Below are 19,987 nucleotides of genomic sequence, written 5' to 3' on the forward strand. Positions count from 1 at the left end.
GTGCTATTCTTGTTGTGGACGATGTAGCCTCAAGCAGAAATGAGAGCAGAGAATAGAGGTCTGTTAACTGCTTATTTATTACTCAACACCATCAGATTTCTTTTTCTTTCTCGGGATCCAACCCACATATTTCACAAAGAAGTGAAGCTTGTCCCTTCCCTGCTTGTGAAAGACTGAGCCTCTTAAGGATTCCTCTTTCACGATACTATCACCTGTTAACAATGAATTTGTTTACCTGTGTAATATTGCAAACAGGTGTTTTTTGGAGGGTTTCACAAGGGTTTCCCAATCTTTCGTTGCTCCAGTCCCAACTTGTTTGGAAAGTGTTGCTGGCATCAAAATCGGAATAAGCATATAGTTACCAAATCAATGAATTACATACGTCAAATACTACATTTATTATCTTGGTACTGTTTTCAGTTGTCTTTATGTTAAAAAGGACAGAAAAACTATTGCATTCTCTTCAGCACAGCGTCCCAACATTTGAGGGAATCGGGAGGAAAATGAGGATTTGATTTTATGCAGCGATTCTTTGAAGATGCCAATTAAAAACAGCATCAGTGTTGAGCTCCCTTTTATTTCAGCAATGGAACTTTTTGCCCTTTACAGAGATGTTTGTGCCCCGTCTACCCCCCGCTGTGTTAATTCTGTTTGATATTGACCTGAATTGCTAATCTCTCTCCGGCTAGGTGGTCCAGATAGTTTTCTGTCTCTTCAATTGTATGCACTGCTTTGAATAACATGCCTGTTTCTCAGTTAGAACATTAAATAAGTTACTCATTATGCATACCTTATATTTCCTGTGGTACATGTCTTTGATGGCAGATTTTTGTTATGATTATTTTCTTTCAGTGTTTCGTTATATTTCAAAGAGTGTTATTCTTTCCAGTTCTTGAGTAACTGTCTGTTGCGTGTCGTAGATCAAAGAGACGGATCATCAGATGTACATCAGATGTTGTGTTGTTTTGTTCCTATAGCTACATGTATCTACTGTTTGTTTTTGTCCCCGAACACTTTGAAGGATTAAAAGCTTCTTATGTAACATTGTTTTGGTGCAGAAATCTTGAATAATCACAGCTCGCAGATGGCCGAGACACTTATCAGAACTTATCAGCACAAGATAAATACAAAGTAAAAGTATCTCAGATGTCTTCTCTTATGTATGTATGTGTGTGTGTGTGTGTGTGTGTGTGTGTCCCCTCAGCCATCAGATCAAGTCCCTGCAGTACAGCATGACTGGTGATGTCATCCTGGTGGTTTCTGGCAACGCACAGGCCAAAGTGTTGGACCGTGATGGCTTCAATGTCATGGAGTGTATAAAGGGAGACCAGTACATTGTGGATATGGCCAACACTAAGGTAAAGTTGTGATTGCATACAGTATAATTTGAGTTAATGTCAACTTGGGCTGTCATTTCAACTGAAAGACAGACTGTACTCACTTATAGCTTTCGGCAATACGGCAATAAGATCTGACATGGCAATAGACCCGAGCAGTCAGATGTTCAGACCGGTTACAAACAAGCCAGTAATTTTGCCTGGAGGAAAAAAGCACAAGTGATTACACCAGAAATGTCAGTAATGCTCTCCAGTTACACAGGAAACCTGTGTGAGCACACAACTACGGCAAGTATGGTGGGTTGGACCAAAACATTGGTTGGTAGACTGAGTTGGATTTCACAACAGACAGTTTGGGCAGCAATTTAACTGTTTCTCTCAGACATCTTCTCCAAATATGTTTGGCAATGGTGGATGTTTGTTTAAGACCTGTTTGATCTTTGCATAACTCATGTTTCTTGCGCCGTCTAAACTGTAAGAGGATTGTTGCCACGTTGTCAGATTTCAGCAGTTATCTTGATTAGTACGATGTATAACCTTTTTTCTGGTGAGCATTTGTTAAAGACATTTTCTGCACAATTTTCAGGTATACATTGACAAGTAGGCTATGTCAGTACCATAACATATGCGCATATCAAGGCATTCATAGGGGCATTCATAAGGGCCACAGGTCGGACTCGACTCTACCAACAGCTAATGGGTGCTCCATGTTCATTGCCATTTGATATGTTGTTAATATAAAATAAACTAAAACATAGCAGCTCTAAAGATGTTGCATGTATTTATGTTTTCACTTATATAGTAACGGCAGCGTGTCTAAGAGTGCCTTCTAATTCTAAACAGAGGCTGGATGCTCTGCTCCTCTGGCCTGTTGATAGATCCTGCAAATGCATAATGGTAGCAAGGTGTAGCCATGAGCTCGTCTGTTGCTGTACGCAACGATGAAGGTCTGTGCTGTGTGACCAGCCACAGGCAGTCTCAGAGGGAGAGGAAACACCACATGCTTTGAAGACTGTCGTGGTTCATGTCTTGCTTGTACCTGCATCTACAAAGGAGGATCCTAATTAAGTGGTCGTGTTTGTTTTTTACTGTGTTTAAGGAAGCTGTATTGGTGGTCACCAGCCATCTGTGCCAGCTGCAGTGCATTTAGACACAGTTTATACTAGCCATATGAATTACTTGAACAAGTGCAGGCCCATTGATTGCCAGTTTCCTGGACGTTGTACATTCTTGTCTTGCCCAGTCCCATCTGGAGCTGATCGGAGAGTTTGGTTCAATGAAAATGCATTTTGGCCTGCCAACTGTGTCCCAGTCGATTAGCTGCCTCATGTGATAATTATGTCCCTGCTTCTGCTCTGCCTCTGTTGACAGACAATAATCTGCCTTCTCCCTCATCCCACTTTAAGCAGAGGTCTGTGTATGCACATGCAGTGCAATGGAATGAAATATATATATATTTAAATCATAGTTTGTTCTATAAAATCCAGGTAGATATGAAAAATCTTCAGCTCTGTTTTGATTATTCCGAAAAAATCCTTCAATGGTTCTTTTGTCTGATAAGCAGCCCCAAATCTTAAGAGAGAAAAATGGAAAAAGGAGCAAATACTTTCGCCTCATAAATGAACTAAAATTCCATCATCATTCAATATTGCTCTCAATTCATTTTATGTTAATTTGTTTTTTTAAGATTTTAAGTAGATCAACCAGCTGATTATTTGACTGATGCTTTAAGCACAGAAACCTGTTTATCTATGCATAAAGTAACTGGCTATAAAAACAAACTTGGCCGGCCATTATTGTCCCCAGCAAATCACTTCTTGTTATCAAAGTTTCTTTAGTTGGTGCTGATTGTTACTAACATGCTTTATTTTTGTTCACTGTTTATAAGGATATCAGTCTGTTTCTCTTTAGCCACTGGCAATTTGTTGTCCTAAACTGTTTAAGGAAGGAAGAGGAATCGGTGAATCATGAAGCTCCTGTGATGGATGATTCTGTTTATTTTGATGTTATTCCACAGAGCAGTGAGGCAGCCATTCATAGCCCATTTGAGCCCAAACCTCTTCATATAGAGGTTGTTTATTTAACCGTAAAATTTAACAACTTGGCTTTTTTTTATTAGTCTTTTTGAATCGTTAAACAGATAGGCAGTTTGTTTTTATCGATTATTAAAGTGGTGTGTTTGAAGTATTTGACAGTGAACAGGCAGGCCTCACATACCAATGTCATTTGGTCAACTGCTGCCCATGCATGGCTCTGCTTTATCAAGCATCCTGTCAAATAGCGGTATGTCATGTCTGAAGCCTTTTCGCAGCACGCTGAAGTGTTTCCTCTCTGACCTGGCACTGGGGGAGGCCTCTCTCCGGGTTATCCCGCTTTGAAGTCATTTGTTATGAGTAATTCTCCACAGGAATACTCAAGCAGAGGAAATGTCTAAAAGGGTTGAAGCTGTGACAGTCTGCTGCACTGCTTCAGAGTTCACTGGCTCAGTAGTAAGGCAAAGGCCTAAGTTGAGGAAGGACAAAAGTCAAGGTTACAAAAAGATCCTCCTCAAGAGAGAGCCCTTTGAGGCCCTTTCAGATTGAGCAACATAATTGTGCATTGCGGAAACTTTTGATTGGGTTGTAGACGATGGAGTTTCTGTGGATACAGGCCTTAACCTTGCTGTGTACTTCAGGCTCAACAACTGATGGTACATCGTCACAAAAACGTAACAGCACCACTGAAATAATTAACTGGTGACCTTTTGCGCAGCAGTTTTTGGCTCGAGATTTAACATGAAGAACAACAGCTGTCTTTGCACGTAATTTGTGTGCAGTATGATTGCAAAATACTTCCTCATGAATCCACCTTCATTGGTTCCTCCTGGTGACATTAACCCTTTTATGTTACTGGAAGCTAACTACAGGATCTGGCCAGCAACAGTTCAGTGCCTGTTAAAAGTGTGCAGTTTGTTAATTTTTTACTTTCTGCTCTTCTCAGGGCCACACAGCGATGCTGAATTCCGGCTGCTGGCATCCAAAGATTAAAGAAGAGTTCATGACCTGCTCCAATGATGGGTAAGTGTTGTGAGCCCTGAGTTATAGAAAGAATCTGTTACTGTACCGATTTTTGTTGTGGCTGCAATATTGTACGTATTGTAAACCTGAACAATCATGGTGTAATCCATTATATTTTCAGAAAGAGAAACGGTCACCAAAATAGCCTCTAATTGTTCAGGCATATTAGACATGTTTCTGGTAGTTTGCTGATAAAAGATTAGAAGGTCCATAATTATTCCAACATTCAGTCAATTATCCTTAGTGGGCATTTAACTTCATGTCATGTCCAAGGCAATATCTTTTCTTTGCTCTCATGTCCTCTGTCACCAGCAGGGAGTCCTCTAGTTCAGATTATGGCTCTGTAGAGGGTATCTTAGCCTCACAGCTGTGCACTGACACATGGCTAAGTCCACATTGTGTATCCTTTTTATTTGTATGAGGAGACTGGACCAGAGCAACACTGCTGGAGATAAGAAGACATTACACATGTAAATGATTTAATCTTTCTGCTTTAGGGTTAGAAAAAAAAAGAAAAAAAGAACAGAACTTTTGTAGTCTTCTTCCTCCCAAAAAACAGCACTAGTACTGTATGACTGCAGTAGCTGTAACCCTTTGTGCCGTGTAAAGGTGCAAGTAAATATTTGTGAGTGAATGTGTGTGACTTCGGGTGAGACCACAGTGATGAGTGAGTGAGTGTGACAGGCAGCAGTGCAGAAACCCAGGGCTATCATCATTAAGTGGAAACAAGGGCCCAGCTTTGTGGGTAGGCTGCGGCCCAGTGTTTACCAGTGTTACTGCTCTCCCAGATGTGGAGGCTGGTTTATTTAGCTCTTATGGAGGCTCTGGAAATCCTCCCCTGGCACGTTAGCACTGGGTGTTGCCCCTGGCCGCCTCACAGGAGAACAGTGGAGAGGAGCGCACAGGAAACCGTTCACAGGCAGAGCAGCTGCATGTGAGGAGGCTTCACTGCAGCAGAGCAGGTCGACACAACGACCTGAGATGAAGCGAGGAGGAGAGAGAGGGAAGGACTGCCTGTAGGGATTACGGGTGAAAGATGTCCATTTACCCCCGTGTTAGATCTCACATATTGCACTCTTACTTAATACCTTAGTAACATGCAGTGCAATACAAGGGCTTCACGGTGATTACGTGTTGTACTTGACTTTCTTGGTCGAACAACTTGCCTTCAAACCTCCCACCTCTTCAATAACACTCCAATGCAAACAGGATGAATCCACAGGTGCCAAACGTACAGATCACATTACTTTGTGTCTGTACGCCTCATTTTCAGCATGAACGTAGTCAAATTCAGGCACATGAATATCACTGACAAGGTGAAATTTGCATCAAAATTCCCTTTCTGAAGCAAAGATGCAAATGTTATTCTGTGCTTCTCTAGTTTTTTGCATGTGTCACCAGACCCTTAAGCTTTTAAGATTTTAGCATGCATGTTTTTTTTTTCCTCCTTGGTATGTTAGCAGAGCAGCAGAGCTCCCCTGGCTGCACATTAAGCTAGATGAAAAAGCACCCAGGCAACGCTGATCCATCCAGATAAGAAGGGGTTCTGGATTTCACTCACATAATGCATCCCACTTTTTGGAACCGGGCCCAGGACTAAATTCAAGAGAACTTCTGTGCAGTCTCAGCACACACGACTGGCCCAAACTTTCAGCTTCTGTATTGAAAAAAATAGGTTTTTCTTTTTGTCCTTTTATGGTCTTAAGTTTCCTGATTGAATTTCTTGCAAAGACGGGCTTGGTTGGAATTTTGGATTGTCAGCGTATTACAGTCTGTTCTGGTGGTTGCCTCTTGCCCATTCCCATTTAGCTCCATCAGTAATGCTCCAGTTAATATGAAGGGACCATCAATGTTTCGTCCTTTCTTTGCCCGTCACAGCCTCATGATGTGCTCTGTTCCCTCCACTTCGGTGCATTTTTCTTTGAACAACTATAGATTCAGCAGAGGCCAGACTGTAGTCAGTGGGCCTCTCTTTGGAATGGACCAGCAGTTCGCCAATAGTACCAGCGGGTGTCTGCTACTGGCTGTATCTGCTCAAACATCAGACCAATACCTTGGTTTTCGGTCTTTCTTCCTGTGTCAGCCTAGTCAGAGAGTCTTTGTTGTGTTTATTTGAATAGGTTATTAAGCATGATCACTGGACCGCCCAGCACCTTAATTGAAGGTGTCTCCTGGTTGTATTGAATCTCATTCATAAGAACTGCCTCCCAGGTCCTTGTAGGATTTCATCTACACAGACTTTTTTTCCCCGAGAGGAAGTAGATGAGCGAGAAGTACTGATGAAGCACAATAATGCAGCAGCAGGGTGGTAGTGATTGTCCCGGCACACTGAGGGTTGAATGGAGGCTTCAGCAGAACTGTCCGTCAGTGAAAAGAGTTTCTGCTCGGACTGGTGTGAACGCGTCAACATTTCACATTCGACTGTCGTTCTGTTTAAGAGTCGAGCGATTGTAAAACGGAAAAATGTTTTCCTACATTATTCATGTTGGATCCAAAGGGGCCTAATGCGTATTAAGCACCGAGCCACTTTAACTGAGTCTTTGCTGAAAGACGGAACACCTGTTTGAAAACCACAGATTTATTTCTCAGAAAGTGAAGGAAGTGTGTGCTTGGTGTACTCCCGGTGGAAGTATTTCTTTGGCAGGATTGAGCTTGAAGTAAACTAAAATTATGGCTGGGACTTTTGTGAGCAGCAGCCCTTTGTGTCCTAAATCCTAAACAGTAGTGGCTTAAAAATTCAGTTAAAAGCTAACAAACCACTGCACATACTGTAGAATTGTTAACAAACTAACGCTGTGTGCAGCTTTGCATTCGTGGCTTCAAGGACATGACATGGCTGATTCTCTGTTTTCACTTTTTTTAGTTTTATAGTCCCCCAGGAGAACGATCAGAAATTCATGTTATGCTCTTTTTGTGACTGAAATTTCAGCCAGCGGAGCAGAGGATAGGACAAACAACGACTTTCTAATTGGGACCACATGTTACTTCTGTTGAGTCTTGAGGGACACACTTAAGCATGTGCACACACAAATACACACAATTTGGGGAATGTTTCCAGGAGGTTTGAATGCCAGGGATTCCCTTTTGTGCTGGCCTGCAGTCAGGGCTGCAGCTGGATTTGGATGTGGAGCTGTATGCAAGGAGACCCAGGGGACAACATCGTAGGTCCTTTTTACTGCTGAGAAACAAACTATTTGTCTTTGTCATGTGCTCAAACCAAACACATAATGTGATGCATGTGACATATTAAGTCATTTTCATTGGCGGGCATCAACATAAATAGAATGTCGCACTGAGCTGATCAAGCTGCTGTTTGGATAAATTCTGATTATCTATGATGTTTTTTTTTCTTGGGAAAAGTCAGATTACCCATTGTGCTTGTATGCAGTTTTTGTTTTGGATTTGGTTTTTGGTTGGCGAGGCACATTTGACTTTCCAAACTGGAAATCTAAGTTCAGGGGGCGTTCCAGTTGAAAGTGCCTTCTGGGAACTTGGAAATTCCAACTTAAATGGAACGCACCATTGGACACGAGTTGCCACCTTCATCAAATGAATAGTCGCCTTTTTAGTAGTTGGCTTCAGGAAGGATAAATTCTCTGCCGGCTCCTCAGTAGTATTCATTTTAGCCCTTTATCTTGCACCTTAAGCACACAGAGAGCGGAAAGGGACTCGACATCAATTGAGTCAGACTAGTATTGGTGATAGCTTACTTAGGATTTTTTGAGGGTAAAGGGCATTACTGGCAAATTACTAAGCATGATTTGCGTGACAGGGCTGAAGAGTGAGGACAGACACCACATAGTGTGTGTGAGCGTGTTGGGGCAATCCACACACATTACACATCAGGTTCACCGACAGTCAGGATTGTCTCTGGCTGTTGGATGCCTTACACAGGTAGTGTTCCATATCCTGCCCAGGAACGCACATACCATACCTTTAAGGGCATTTATCTTTCTTGTTCGATTTACAGTCGTGGCTGACTTTTTGACTGACAGTTACCTTAATTTCTTTATTGTGTGAGTGCGATGTTTGTTTCTTTTCTTATCAAACTAAAAATGAGGCTACTTCCTGATGGGGATGTGGTGGGAGTGCATCTTATCAACCAGATTTCTTTATTTCATCAGCTATCTTGACTTCTTTTAGCTTGAGTGCAGTGATTTGTACCTGCAGTGTGTGGGCTCACATGTCCTGCTACGTGCTCTATTAGGTCAATTTTCTAATTTTGCTACGTTAATAATGTTGTGAATTTGCATGAATCAGTATCTCACTGTACCTACAGTGCCTCTGAACTTCATTCAGAGTGTTTCTTCCCTTTGCTTCCTTGCTTGAGTGCCACTCGGTGTTTGCCTTCCCCACTTTATCTTCTTCAGCTGCAATGCAAGATGGGGCATCTTCCCCTCCTAATCCGCCTTTCTCATAACAGAGCCCCAGTTAGTCAGTCAACCGGCCATCGGGCAACACAAGACTGTCCCCGTCGCCGGAATTCGACCAATAAACAACCTTATATAAGACGTACGCCTCTCTTATCCCTCGCTCTTCCTTATCTCATCATCTGGGAAAGTGATCCTTGCAACAATCACCCCCACTAGGCCTATAACCTGAAAGACAGATAAAATCTGGGGCCTGGGTGAGTTGTCATTCCTCACTTGATGTGTGAATGACTGTGCGACCTCGTAAAGTGCACACGCATGACTGAGGATGTATGGGTCTCATTTTATTGCATTCACCCCTCTGTCTCTGAAGCGTTTGCATGGGAGGAAGGGGCTGCTGATTGAAGGGAAAACAGGGTTACAGGGATCTCCCTCGAATGTTTTCTCAATGCTGCTTGTGAATATTTTGACATCTCTTCTCTTTCATTGCCATCGCTTTCCCCAAAACAACCACCTCTTATGAGAAAATAAGGTTGAGACCGCCCCAAATGTTTCCCTCTGGAATAAACTTTAAAGTCTGTGTAAACCAAAATCAGCCATTTTCTTCTAAACACATTAAACGGGTCATAAATGTGTTTACTTAAAACATGTAAAAGCCATTCGGCCATGTAGAATTTAATTTTGGAGCTAGGCTCACAAACAGTTTTTCAACATTTCTGTGTTCAGGATTTAATGGGCGGGTCAGAAATCATGCAAATCATGGCCGCGTTACGTAACGCGGCCATATGATTTGCATAAACCCCTCCCTGCTGCGGAAGTGGTATAAATACGTTCAACGCATAGGCTTCAGCGGTTCTCCCACTCACTCTCCAGTTTCGGATTGCATTGCTTACAATAGTTTGCAGCTAGCTAACCAGTCAACCAGTCAGCTAACCAGCCATGTCTCCTCCACATCGCTTTGCATCTTTCCTGGATGCCACAGTGTGCAGGGTGACTGCGCTGTTAGCTTATTTAAGTTTCCTTCGGATGAAACCTAAGGAAACGGGGGAGTCCATTGACGCTGGTCAACTCCGTCCCTGGCTTGCATCCTCTCCTCCGCCAACGAGGATGTGACCGCTGCTGACCGCCGCTGACACTCTCCGTCCTGCTGACGGCGGGTCCCACCGGCATGATGTGGCCGCGCCGTCCCGCTAACGGTGGGTCCCACCGGCATGATGTGGCCGCCGCGCCGCAGCATGCCCTCCGTCCCGCTGACGGCGGGTCCCACCGGCATGATGTGGCCGCCGCACCGCAGCCGGCCCTCCTTCCCGCTGACGGCGGGTCCCACCGGCATGATGTGGCCGCCGCGCCGCAGCCGGCCCTCCGTCCCGCTGACGGCGGGTCCCACCGGCGGTATGTGGAGGTAGTATCAGGGCCGCATTATTGGTGAGCCGTCCCAGTGTGAACGGATAATCCGGAGGCGCGGAGCGAGGGCGTGTCGGTCTGACAGTCTAACTGCACAGGTCCTTCACTCAACTAAATACAGAGAAATGTCCCACAAAGCAACGTTACATGACCGAACAAAAGTAATGTAGTAACTATAACTGTCTTTAGCAACTTGTATGAGGAAAACAAATCCCACAGCTGTATGTGGAGAATCGTCTGTCCTCCTGTCCGTCCCCTCCCTGTCCTCCCGACTCTTCCTCACATTTCTGCTCACAAAACAGTGTCTGTCACGCTTGTCACAAGAGTGTTTAACTCACCGAGTGTTTGACGAAAATAAATCACCGCGACCGCCAGCCCTCCTGACCGAGACTTAAGGAAACTGTCCCCCAGAAAACAGCCTCCGTCCCCGCGAGTGACAGAGTCAGACAGCGTCCTGTTTACTGATGGAGATTATGTATAATTATGTAATTTAGCGCGAAAAACTTCACTCCGTCACTTTCCAGATTTTTAGTGGGTCAGGATCTCAATCAATACACGTAATAACAGCATTTATATGATTATAAACTGTCCGCGGGTTTAGATAGACAAGGGGAACACCTGGGGAACACCTGGGGAGACACCTACGTCATTAACATGACGTGTAGCCCCCGCCGCATGGGCGTGGTTCCAGCGCCTCTAACTGACACGCCCCCAGCGTTTCACAGCAGAAAGAAGTGCTTGTTTTTCCATGATTTAGATACCTAATCTTATATACTTAACAATTTTTTTAATCTTTCAAATTTGGCTCAGTGGTCAATGATACATGTTTCTTTGATGTGACAAACTCAGAACACAATTTTTTTGCCGCTTTACACGGACTTTAATTATCTGGTGCTGAAGTTCATTTTTATTATTACTTCTTTTGATCTTTTAATGAGGGATGGAAAGTTTTTACACTTTAACAGTTCTACAAGTACCACCTATTAGAGCTGAGAGTTCCCCCTCCCCTGCCCTGCTCCGTGTCTCGCCCCTGACAGGTGAGGGTGTGCAGTCTTCGCCCTGCGCTCGACACTGGTGGGCTACAGCCTCTCTGCCCTATCCCCCTGACAGCCAGCACTGCCATGTTTTGGAAAGAGCCCTTACGATAAATAACATTCCAGGTTTTGTGTGCTACGCGAAAAGGTTATGTTGTCTTTATTGGCTTGACAGACGCCCTCAGTCCTCTGTAAACAACACAGATGTCTGTGTGAGGCAGCAGGTGGACCAATTTGTCATCCAGTCCGTGGCTACCACTCTTTGTCATTCACTCTCACACACACACACACACACACACACACACACGCATACGTATATCTGCTCATGTAAATAACTTAACTGTACAATGCAGTGGCGTTCGGGTCGTACCGGGCAACCTCCTTTTTATACGTGGCTTAAAACATCTTTTCCCAGCAAGAGACCTTTTGATTTATAACAGCTTTGGTTTGTGCGGATTTAAACACATCTATGCATCAAACAGAGTTTTATTTGACCCTTGCCAGTTCTCACTCAAACCATATGTCTTCAGCTGGCATTTGTATCACATTGTTAGACTTATCCAAACACAGTTGAGTGTGTGTGTCTGTGACTTTGTAGCCAGCCACGGAGGAATCCTCGCCTGGCTGTTAGTAGCAGCTCTGCCTGTATGTTTATACTCCTCTGTTGACCTCATGACCCAAAGGTCATGGTGCTCACTAAAGCAAGCAGTGGGTTACAGACACATTTGGACACGCTCTGTCTGGCGGGAGGGTCGGCGTGTGAGAGGTTGGCTAACATGTTTGCGTGGAGTCAGGTAGTTCAGTAAATATGGAGGAGGTTTGAGGCCCGTTTGTCCTACGTGTCATTTTTGTCTTCTTATTTAATAGCTTCTATATCTTGCCGCTTTTTTCATCTATTTCACCTCTGTTATACACTTTTGGGGTTTTCACAAGCCTAGATAGGAGAACATTGGGTGATTTAGGCTAGGATGGTGATAGCTGTGTGCAACATCCCTTGCTTGGACATCCTCTTGACAGCAAGCCAAGCCAACAGGTTCAAAGGGGAATTATTCCACCTTTATATCAATCTAAACAACGTGGTGTTCTCAGATCATAGCCCAAGTATGTAGAAATCTTGACGACTCCTTACTCTGAGTATGTCTCTTCATTTTTAATTGATTAAATATACATATATTTCAATTTGTCAGTGGTTTGACAGAAACATTAGTGGTAATTTCATGGATGAAATTAGTTAATAGGTTTTATTAAATAAGACAGTTTAAATCTATGTATTCAATTTTTGAAATATAAACCTGTAACCATCAGGGATTCTTGGCAGGCTTAACATTTTTATGACATTTTGGAATAAAACCCTTCTATTTGCACATGTACTGTATGAGAACTTTGAACTTTTATTCTACCTTTTCAGAGGTCCAGGTTGTATAATGTGTTTTCACATTTCATGGCAGCTTTGGACATGCCTGTCAGACTGATCTACTGTTCTGCTGTTTGCTAACCCCTCAACCTGCAACACTAACCTTATGTTCATGAGAATGGCGGGGGCACATTATATCTCTATATGATTCTGATTTACTGCGATGGTAGATAGTGGTAATGACTTAAATATGTTTTGAAGGCTGGATTTTTGTGAGTGATTCACGAGGGTCGGGTGAGGTTAAATTACATTCTCTGCCTGTCCACAGCACTGTACGCACATGGGACCTGAACTCGGAGAAGAAGCACAAGTCTGTGTTCAAACCGCGCTCCTTCCAGGGGAAGAAGGTCATCCCCACATGCTGCACCTACAGCCGCGATGGGAAGCTCATTGCAGCAGGCTGCCAGGATGGCACCATCCAGATCTGGGACAGAAACCTCAGCGTGAGTCTTTAAACACACACACACACACACACACACACACACACACACACACACACACACACACACACACACACACACGTTCCAACCACAACAATGTGCAGTAGGTTGTAAACATAGGATGTCTGTTTGTTATGGCCTCGGGTGCAGAGTCATGGGACTTGGGTCATCCGGTCACAGGGCAGAGAAGTCAGAGTTCAACAAGTCACTGACCAGCACTGACCAGAAATCAAAATGACTGGCTTTAAAATGCATTTGTCTAAACTGGGAGTAGTTAGATAGTATCCTGCTGGGCATGCTAATCTTCACCCCTTTTCCGGTGTGTTACTATGATGCGCCTTAAGGCTAAATACATGGTGTGTCAATACTTTTCCACTCTCTCCATTCAAATAGGACTCCAACATTGATTAGTTAGGGTTGAGTTTGAAACAAGACTTAAGTAGAAGATACAAAAAGTAACCACTGTACTGTTGTCCCTGGCCTTCAAGTCAGAAACAGATCAGTTCATACTCTTTAGCAACTTCCATCATCAGCTCAAGAAAAGATGATGCGAACCCCCAGAAAAAACAAACACACAAAGAAAAAGACAAAAAAAAAACAGACAGGCAATCCCGTCTACTGGCATTGGGAAAGGAGTCATTTCGCTGTTCTTAGTGTGGACATAAAGCTAATTTTGGTATAGAGATGGTATCAGAGGCACTGTGAGGCCGAACTTGGACTTTGAGCCAACTGCTAATGCATCCACATGCCACTAGCATGGCTCAAAATAGCCGATTATGTAACTGAATTAACTGATGTGTGATGATTGAGTTGAGTTACATAAAAGTTATTGGGGGGCCCGATCACAATTTCCTGCCGTACAATTTCCACAATTACTTAATTAGGCAATTAGGTGATCAAAGTGTTCATTCCATTCTTCCACATAGTTGAGGTAATAGTTGCTCTTGGCTCCTTATTGCTCTCATTTATTTGGCTGTTTTCACTTGAGCTATTTGACGAATCGTCACTGTAGATAAAAATGACTTCTCTTCAGGGCTGTAGAAATGGTCTGCACCATCTGTCATTAAGTAGATCTACTGAGTATCTTGAATTTTTTTGTCCACTGGTAAGTGTTTGTTCTTGATGGCTGTCATGTCTCTGATTAGTGTATTTGAAGCAAAAGGTAATGACATTCTGTTGTTTTTCCTGATGGTCAGTGAAGGAGCATGTTTGGCAGCTTTCTGCTCACTTGCTGGTTCGCACATAAAAATTCCCCTCCATGTAACAGATGGGAAGAGGAAAAAAAGAAGGGGAAGCACTCATAATTCAGTATTTTCAAAGATGACATGTACGCCGAGTGTGTACAACATTACAGTTTGGATTTGTCTTGCATTATATTAAGCTCTTTTGCAAAAATTGTTTCATAAGTTTTTAACTCCACAGTGGTAAAAAAAAAAACCCACTGTGGTCACTCACCTGGGAGTCTTAAAAAAGTATAAACTCACATTTTAAGATGGGAAATAAAACTGGAGGACTGCACAGAGATATTGCTCAATACTTTCTTAGACAACCTTTATCTAGTAAAAACATCCAGCCTTGATCGTAACTCAATGTGGCACATTTTTACTGTAATTCCTTTGTGCCACTTCATATCCTTTCATCTGTCCATCCCCCATATGTGGACAAGGTTGAATGCCTCTGTTATTTCATATGAGAATAGTGACAGTGACAATTAAGCTGTAGTTAGTGAGTTGGAACAGCTTGATTGGGCAGAGGGGCTTATCCAGATTAGTCAAATGGGAAGTAGGCTACATGATAATTACTAAAAATGAAGTAGATGGAGGATTTGTTGTCCCTGTACCTACTTTCCAATTGAAGGAGCATTGGTGCTTGAACAGACTCCCAACTCTCCTCCACTCACCCGTCATCCCACCCCTGGGCTGCTCATAGCAGCAAGCTGCGAGTGATTGGGTTGAAGCCCTCCAAATTTATTACCCCTCTTTCTCCAAACTAAATATTTACCCTGCGTCCCATAGCAGCTTACAATAGTCATGTCTGTTGCCTGACCACTGGAGCCTGTCCTGTCTGAATGGCTCAAGAATGTAGTTGGTGCCCTCTGCCCTAATCAGCAACCTGTGCTGCTGACTTGAATTCAGCTACAAGCCTAAAAAGGAGTTGACCTCCGGATGCTTTTATTGCTGCTCCCCCCCCCCCCAAAGGATGCCTATCTCCTTCTGTATCGCTACTATTACTCATAGCTAGAATATGCAGGCAGATCAATCAGGATCAATCATGTACATGACCTTGATCTAGAGCTCAGCCTGAGGAGAAACTATTGAGGATGACACATCGTGCTCTTGAACCCTGACATATGTTGATTGATCCTGTGATGGGGGAGTCAAGTAGGTCTCTTTTAGTGGTCTGCCACAGAGAGTGATTGCATGCTCATTCTCTGACCAGAGGGGTCGGTGCCAGAATTACAAGGCTGGCGTTTAAATGGTTGCCAGGTAATGTGCACTCTGTGAAAGTCTGTGCATTGAGGGGTGCAGGCCTTTCGTACAAAAAAACATTACCACAGAGACTTGGGGAATGTTATGATGTCATTGGTGGACTTGGATGTTTCCAAACATCAAAGTGAAACCCAAAAAGAGGTTGTTTGGATGAGCTACCTACCTAGCTGGAGAATGTTATCATGAGATGACATTGCAAACTTTCACTTGTTTTCTGCAATTACTGCCTTTGGCGCTCAATTACCACAGCAATTCTTCTTCATTTTGGAGGCTTTATAATTCTTGTTTCGTGATGAACCTAATTAGAGAACATGGCAAATTCACCTCAAAACAAAAAAAACCCAAATAATAACCTGTCCAAAAACCATGGTGTCACTTATCAGTCCCTCAGATCTCGCTGTCAAAGCCAAACTGATTCTGACTCTGTTTTGACCTGCTGCCTTGTCCTACCTCTTTGGTTGTAGCATTTTTACTTTTGTCTTGTTTAACATTGCAAGCTGTTGTTGGTATAGTAGGTAACAGGTAACTGGACACGTTTTGGTATGTTTGCAGACAGACCATCAAATATTTAATTCAGGCCAGCAGAGGCTTGAGACAGCCACATATACCATGTTTTTATTTTTCTGTCATAGCATGTCTATTTATGGATTGCTGTTGGGATTGGGAAGGGTATTATAGCAAATATAACAAAAAATGCTCATAACCTGCATTACAGTAGCTCTAAGATTCCAGATTCCAGTTTTCTATTCTAGTCTAGCAGTTTGTCAACTGCACAAACTGACCACCAGTGCTGGCCAGCACATAATTTACAGTTCCCGGCCCGGTAGAGTCAGACAAGAACTTCCAAAGTCTAGGATCTGATAACCAGAAAGAGTTAGTTTGTAATCAAACTGGATCAACAGGCCTGTCTTAAGATAGTCTGATCCTAAACATTTACACTGGATCTCAGTCCTGCAGCCTTCATTGTGACCTGCTTGTGATTTCTATCATTGCCACACAGCTTTATCTTCTCTCCCTCAACCTTTTCTTCATGTAATGACAAACAGTCAGTGAATGACCTACAAGAGGCGCTTTTTAATCAAGTGAATGTGAGAAATTTCAGTGCTGAGCCTATTCCTTGCACATGTTTAAACACTGAACAAAGACTTGGAAACAACGTGTACAGAGTCCTACTTTTTTGTAGAGTTTGTGCCGGAGCGCAGTTACTTAAATGAAACATGCTTTTAAATTTTGTGAACACTCAGTCCAGTGTGATCCTCAAACACACATGCACGCACACACACACACACACACACACACACACACACACACACACACACACACACACACACACACACACACACACACGGCTTCACCATCACCACTTGTTGATTTCCATGAAAGATCAGAGCAGCTGTTCAGGACTTGTGCGGTTTGGCCACTCGATCCTCAGAAAGTAGCAGAGGTCAGAGTGAGATGTTACAACTGACTGCACAGTGGGCATCATGAAGTCTTTCAGGTGTGCGGTTGTAAAAGTATGGAGGTTGGGGAAAGGCAGGGCCTCGCAGTATTTATATAATGATACTCTGATAGCGTGGTTAGGAACAGTTGGCCCCGTGGTAGATTGTTATCATAGTCTGCTGAGGATGAAACTCAACGCTGTGTTCCTTCAGCTATTTATCAACTCCCGCTGCCCAACGGGAGTAGAGGTGTATTAGGACTCTGTTTGTGCATATGCATGTATGTACGCATGATCTTATATGAAAGGTACACACACACATATATGTCTAGAAAAACAGACACATCGGGCTTCTAAATAAAACCAGGAGAATTTGGCCTGCTGCTTATTTAGGCCAGGGAGAAGGGCACAGTTTACAGAGGAGGTCACAAGGCGTGAGAGAAGTTACAAACAGTGTACAAGAATCCGGTTTCACAAACCGGCTGTGTAGATTATCGCAGGAAGCAAACACCATGGCATCTACCAATGCCAGCCAGCATCAGGATGGTAAATAAACACTACTGCTTTCACAACAGCAGTAAATGATCTAGAAATACTTGGTATGTTTGCAATAAGCAGCTAGAATAACCACTAGCTAGCTGTTGAAGGCACTTCTTTTACTGACAGGGATCATCAATCAAGTTTAAAAGTGAAATAATTCAAATTATTTCGTGCCTTTCGTTTATGAGCCTTGTCTCTGTCTTTGTTTGTCTTAATTTGCTCCAGAGCTGAACAGAGGGTTGTCTTTTCCTCATTCCACCTGTTTGGTATTTTTAAAACGTATGTATAGACGTGAAGAAAACATTTCTGTAAAACAAAACATACACTGAAGGCAGTATAACATAACAATACAACATAAAAGGGGTTGAAACACAGCATGTGCAAACAGCATATGGTATTAATCTCAGAAAAAAGACGTCAGATGAAAAAACGGGGGAAAAAACTGATTCATCACAGGCCGAAATAGAGCTCATAACTTTTTTTTTAACTAGTTGACCTCAGGACACTTACAGCTATGGTGGAGAACATTCTTTTGAGGTCACGTTTTAGAAAAAAAATAAACGCATCCCTGAAATTTTCTCTGGAGTTACTTAAAGCAGATTTCATCACCGTTTCCTTGTCGAGCATTTATTGGGTAATACCTACATTTTTAGTGCCATATTTTCTCACCATGCAAGTCTTCACCTCGAGGATAACTAGACTATCCTCTCCACTCGACCTATTTTTATGATGTGCTGTTGAGCTTCATAAAACAGTCCATAAGGCAAGATAATTACAAGAAAACGATTCATTAGCAGACCCACCTGACCCCGACGCAACCCACTTGTGTCTGCCATGCATGGATGCGCTTGCGGTTGCTTGAATGGAAATATTGTATGTTTGGATATGCTCCAATTGTCCATGTGCACAACACATGTGGTTACACAATGTGCGATAGCATGATTGAAATGGAGGCCCCAATGTCTTTGTTTTTGGTTGATCAAATAAACTAGTCAAGCTCAGTCAGTCGACGTGCACCCTTACAGTGGAGTCTTGTGTGTTTGACAGAGCTTTAGCCTTACACTTTTAGCTGCTTTTAATGCTTTTGCTGCTGTTTAGTAGGCTTGAGATAGCCTGTGACACAGCTGTTCCACTCCTGCTGTAAGATTAGAAAATGTAGTTTTCATATTAAATTGACCTCTTGACTTTTATTTCTCAACCAAGTCAATTTAAGTGCAGCAAATAAAAGAATGGGAGGATAATCTAAGATAAAAAATGAGGAGAATGTATTTGAGTCCAAGGTAATATAAGAGTAAAATGATGATGGGAAGCAGAAAATTATCCCTGGAAAGACTACAGAGTCTAAATGGCTAAATGGACTCCATGTTATCTACAGTTCAAGGTAACAGTGTTATCTGTCTCGTCCAAGTTAATAACTTCCCTCCATTTACTTTGGAAGTGAAGTATGGCCTCGTTTCCTTCTTGTATCGTAAGGACACATCACTCATTCACCTCATGCTCCGCTCTCCCCACTCTCCTCTGCTCCTTTTGCCAGCGTTTCTTTGCATGTCTCTATCTTATCTGCCCTCCACACTCTGTGCTCACTTCAAATTCCTTATCCAGCTTTCTGAGTCAAAAGCCTGTATTGCAGCAATTCTCTTTTCACTGATTTATTTGCATTCCGTTTAGAATTAATGAAAATGTAGCTGTATAAACCAAGGTTATGTTTGTTTGAGTGTTAGCCAGTCTGCTTCCCAGACCTATTGCTTCACCACTGTCTTTTAATGATCGATCTCTGCAATCTGGCTGTACTGAGTCCAGGTGAAACTGAGGCACCAGGAAGTGAATGTAGGAGGCAATGGAGAGAACTAGGGCTTCAACTAAGTTTGGTCACTTTTATGGTTAATTGATTAATTCTTTAGTCTTTAAAATGTCAAAGAATTGTAAAAAATGCTCATCAGAATTTCCCAGAGCCCAACGTGACATCTTTAAATTGCTTCTTTTGTCGAACCAACAGCCCAAAACCAAAATACAGTTTTTATCAAAAGTAACAAAGAAAAGCAAAAAAAGGCAACAAATCTGTCAAACAGTCTGCGTTTAATTGTCTTTCCCTCAATTAACTGAATAATAATAATTATGGTTTCAGCTTCTCAAGCATGAGAATGTGCAGCTTTTTTTTTTTTTAAGCTTTTTATCCCTGTGCATGAAAAAGCTTTGTCAAAACATGCAACTTGAGGACGTCGTCATGGACATTTACAGACTAAATGGTTAATCGAAATATGCTCAGATTAAATTGCAAAAGAAATAAATACTGCATCCATAAATGTAAAATGTGGAGCAAAAACTTAAGGGTTGGCCAGAGTGATATTAATTTCAACGTTGTATTTGTTTGTTTGTTTTTTTTACTTTTGTTCATGTAATTTTTGGGAGCTTTTCTTCTTGCTGTTCCTTTGTGTCTATGTGTGAGAAAGATAGAGAGAATCATG

The 19,987-nt window shown here is 42.6% G+C and overlaps 1 protein-coding gene across 1 annotated transcript in view; it reads left to right on the forward strand.

The window, feature by feature from the left end:
• wdr70 (WD repeat domain 70) overlaps nt 1–19,987 on the forward strand; it is a 43,194-nt gene that overhangs the window by 3,833 nt on the left and 19,374 nt on the right. Inside the window, exons 8-10 of the mRNA XM_030436769.1 lie at nt 1,205–1,358; nt 4,317–4,393; nt 12,884–13,058. Of these exons, the coding sequence (XP_030292629.1) occupies nt 1,205–1,358; nt 4,317–4,393; nt 12,884–13,058 (406 nt within the window). The remainder of the gene's footprint in view (nt 1–1,204; nt 1,359–4,316; nt 4,394–12,883; nt 13,059–19,987) is intronic.

This window comes from Sparus aurata, chromosome 12 (genome assembly GCF_900880675.1).
Source record: "Sparus aurata chromosome 12, fSpaAur1.1, whole genome shotgun sequence".
Taxonomy (NCBI): domain Eukaryota; kingdom Metazoa; phylum Chordata; class Actinopteri; order Spariformes; family Sparidae; genus Sparus; species Sparus aurata.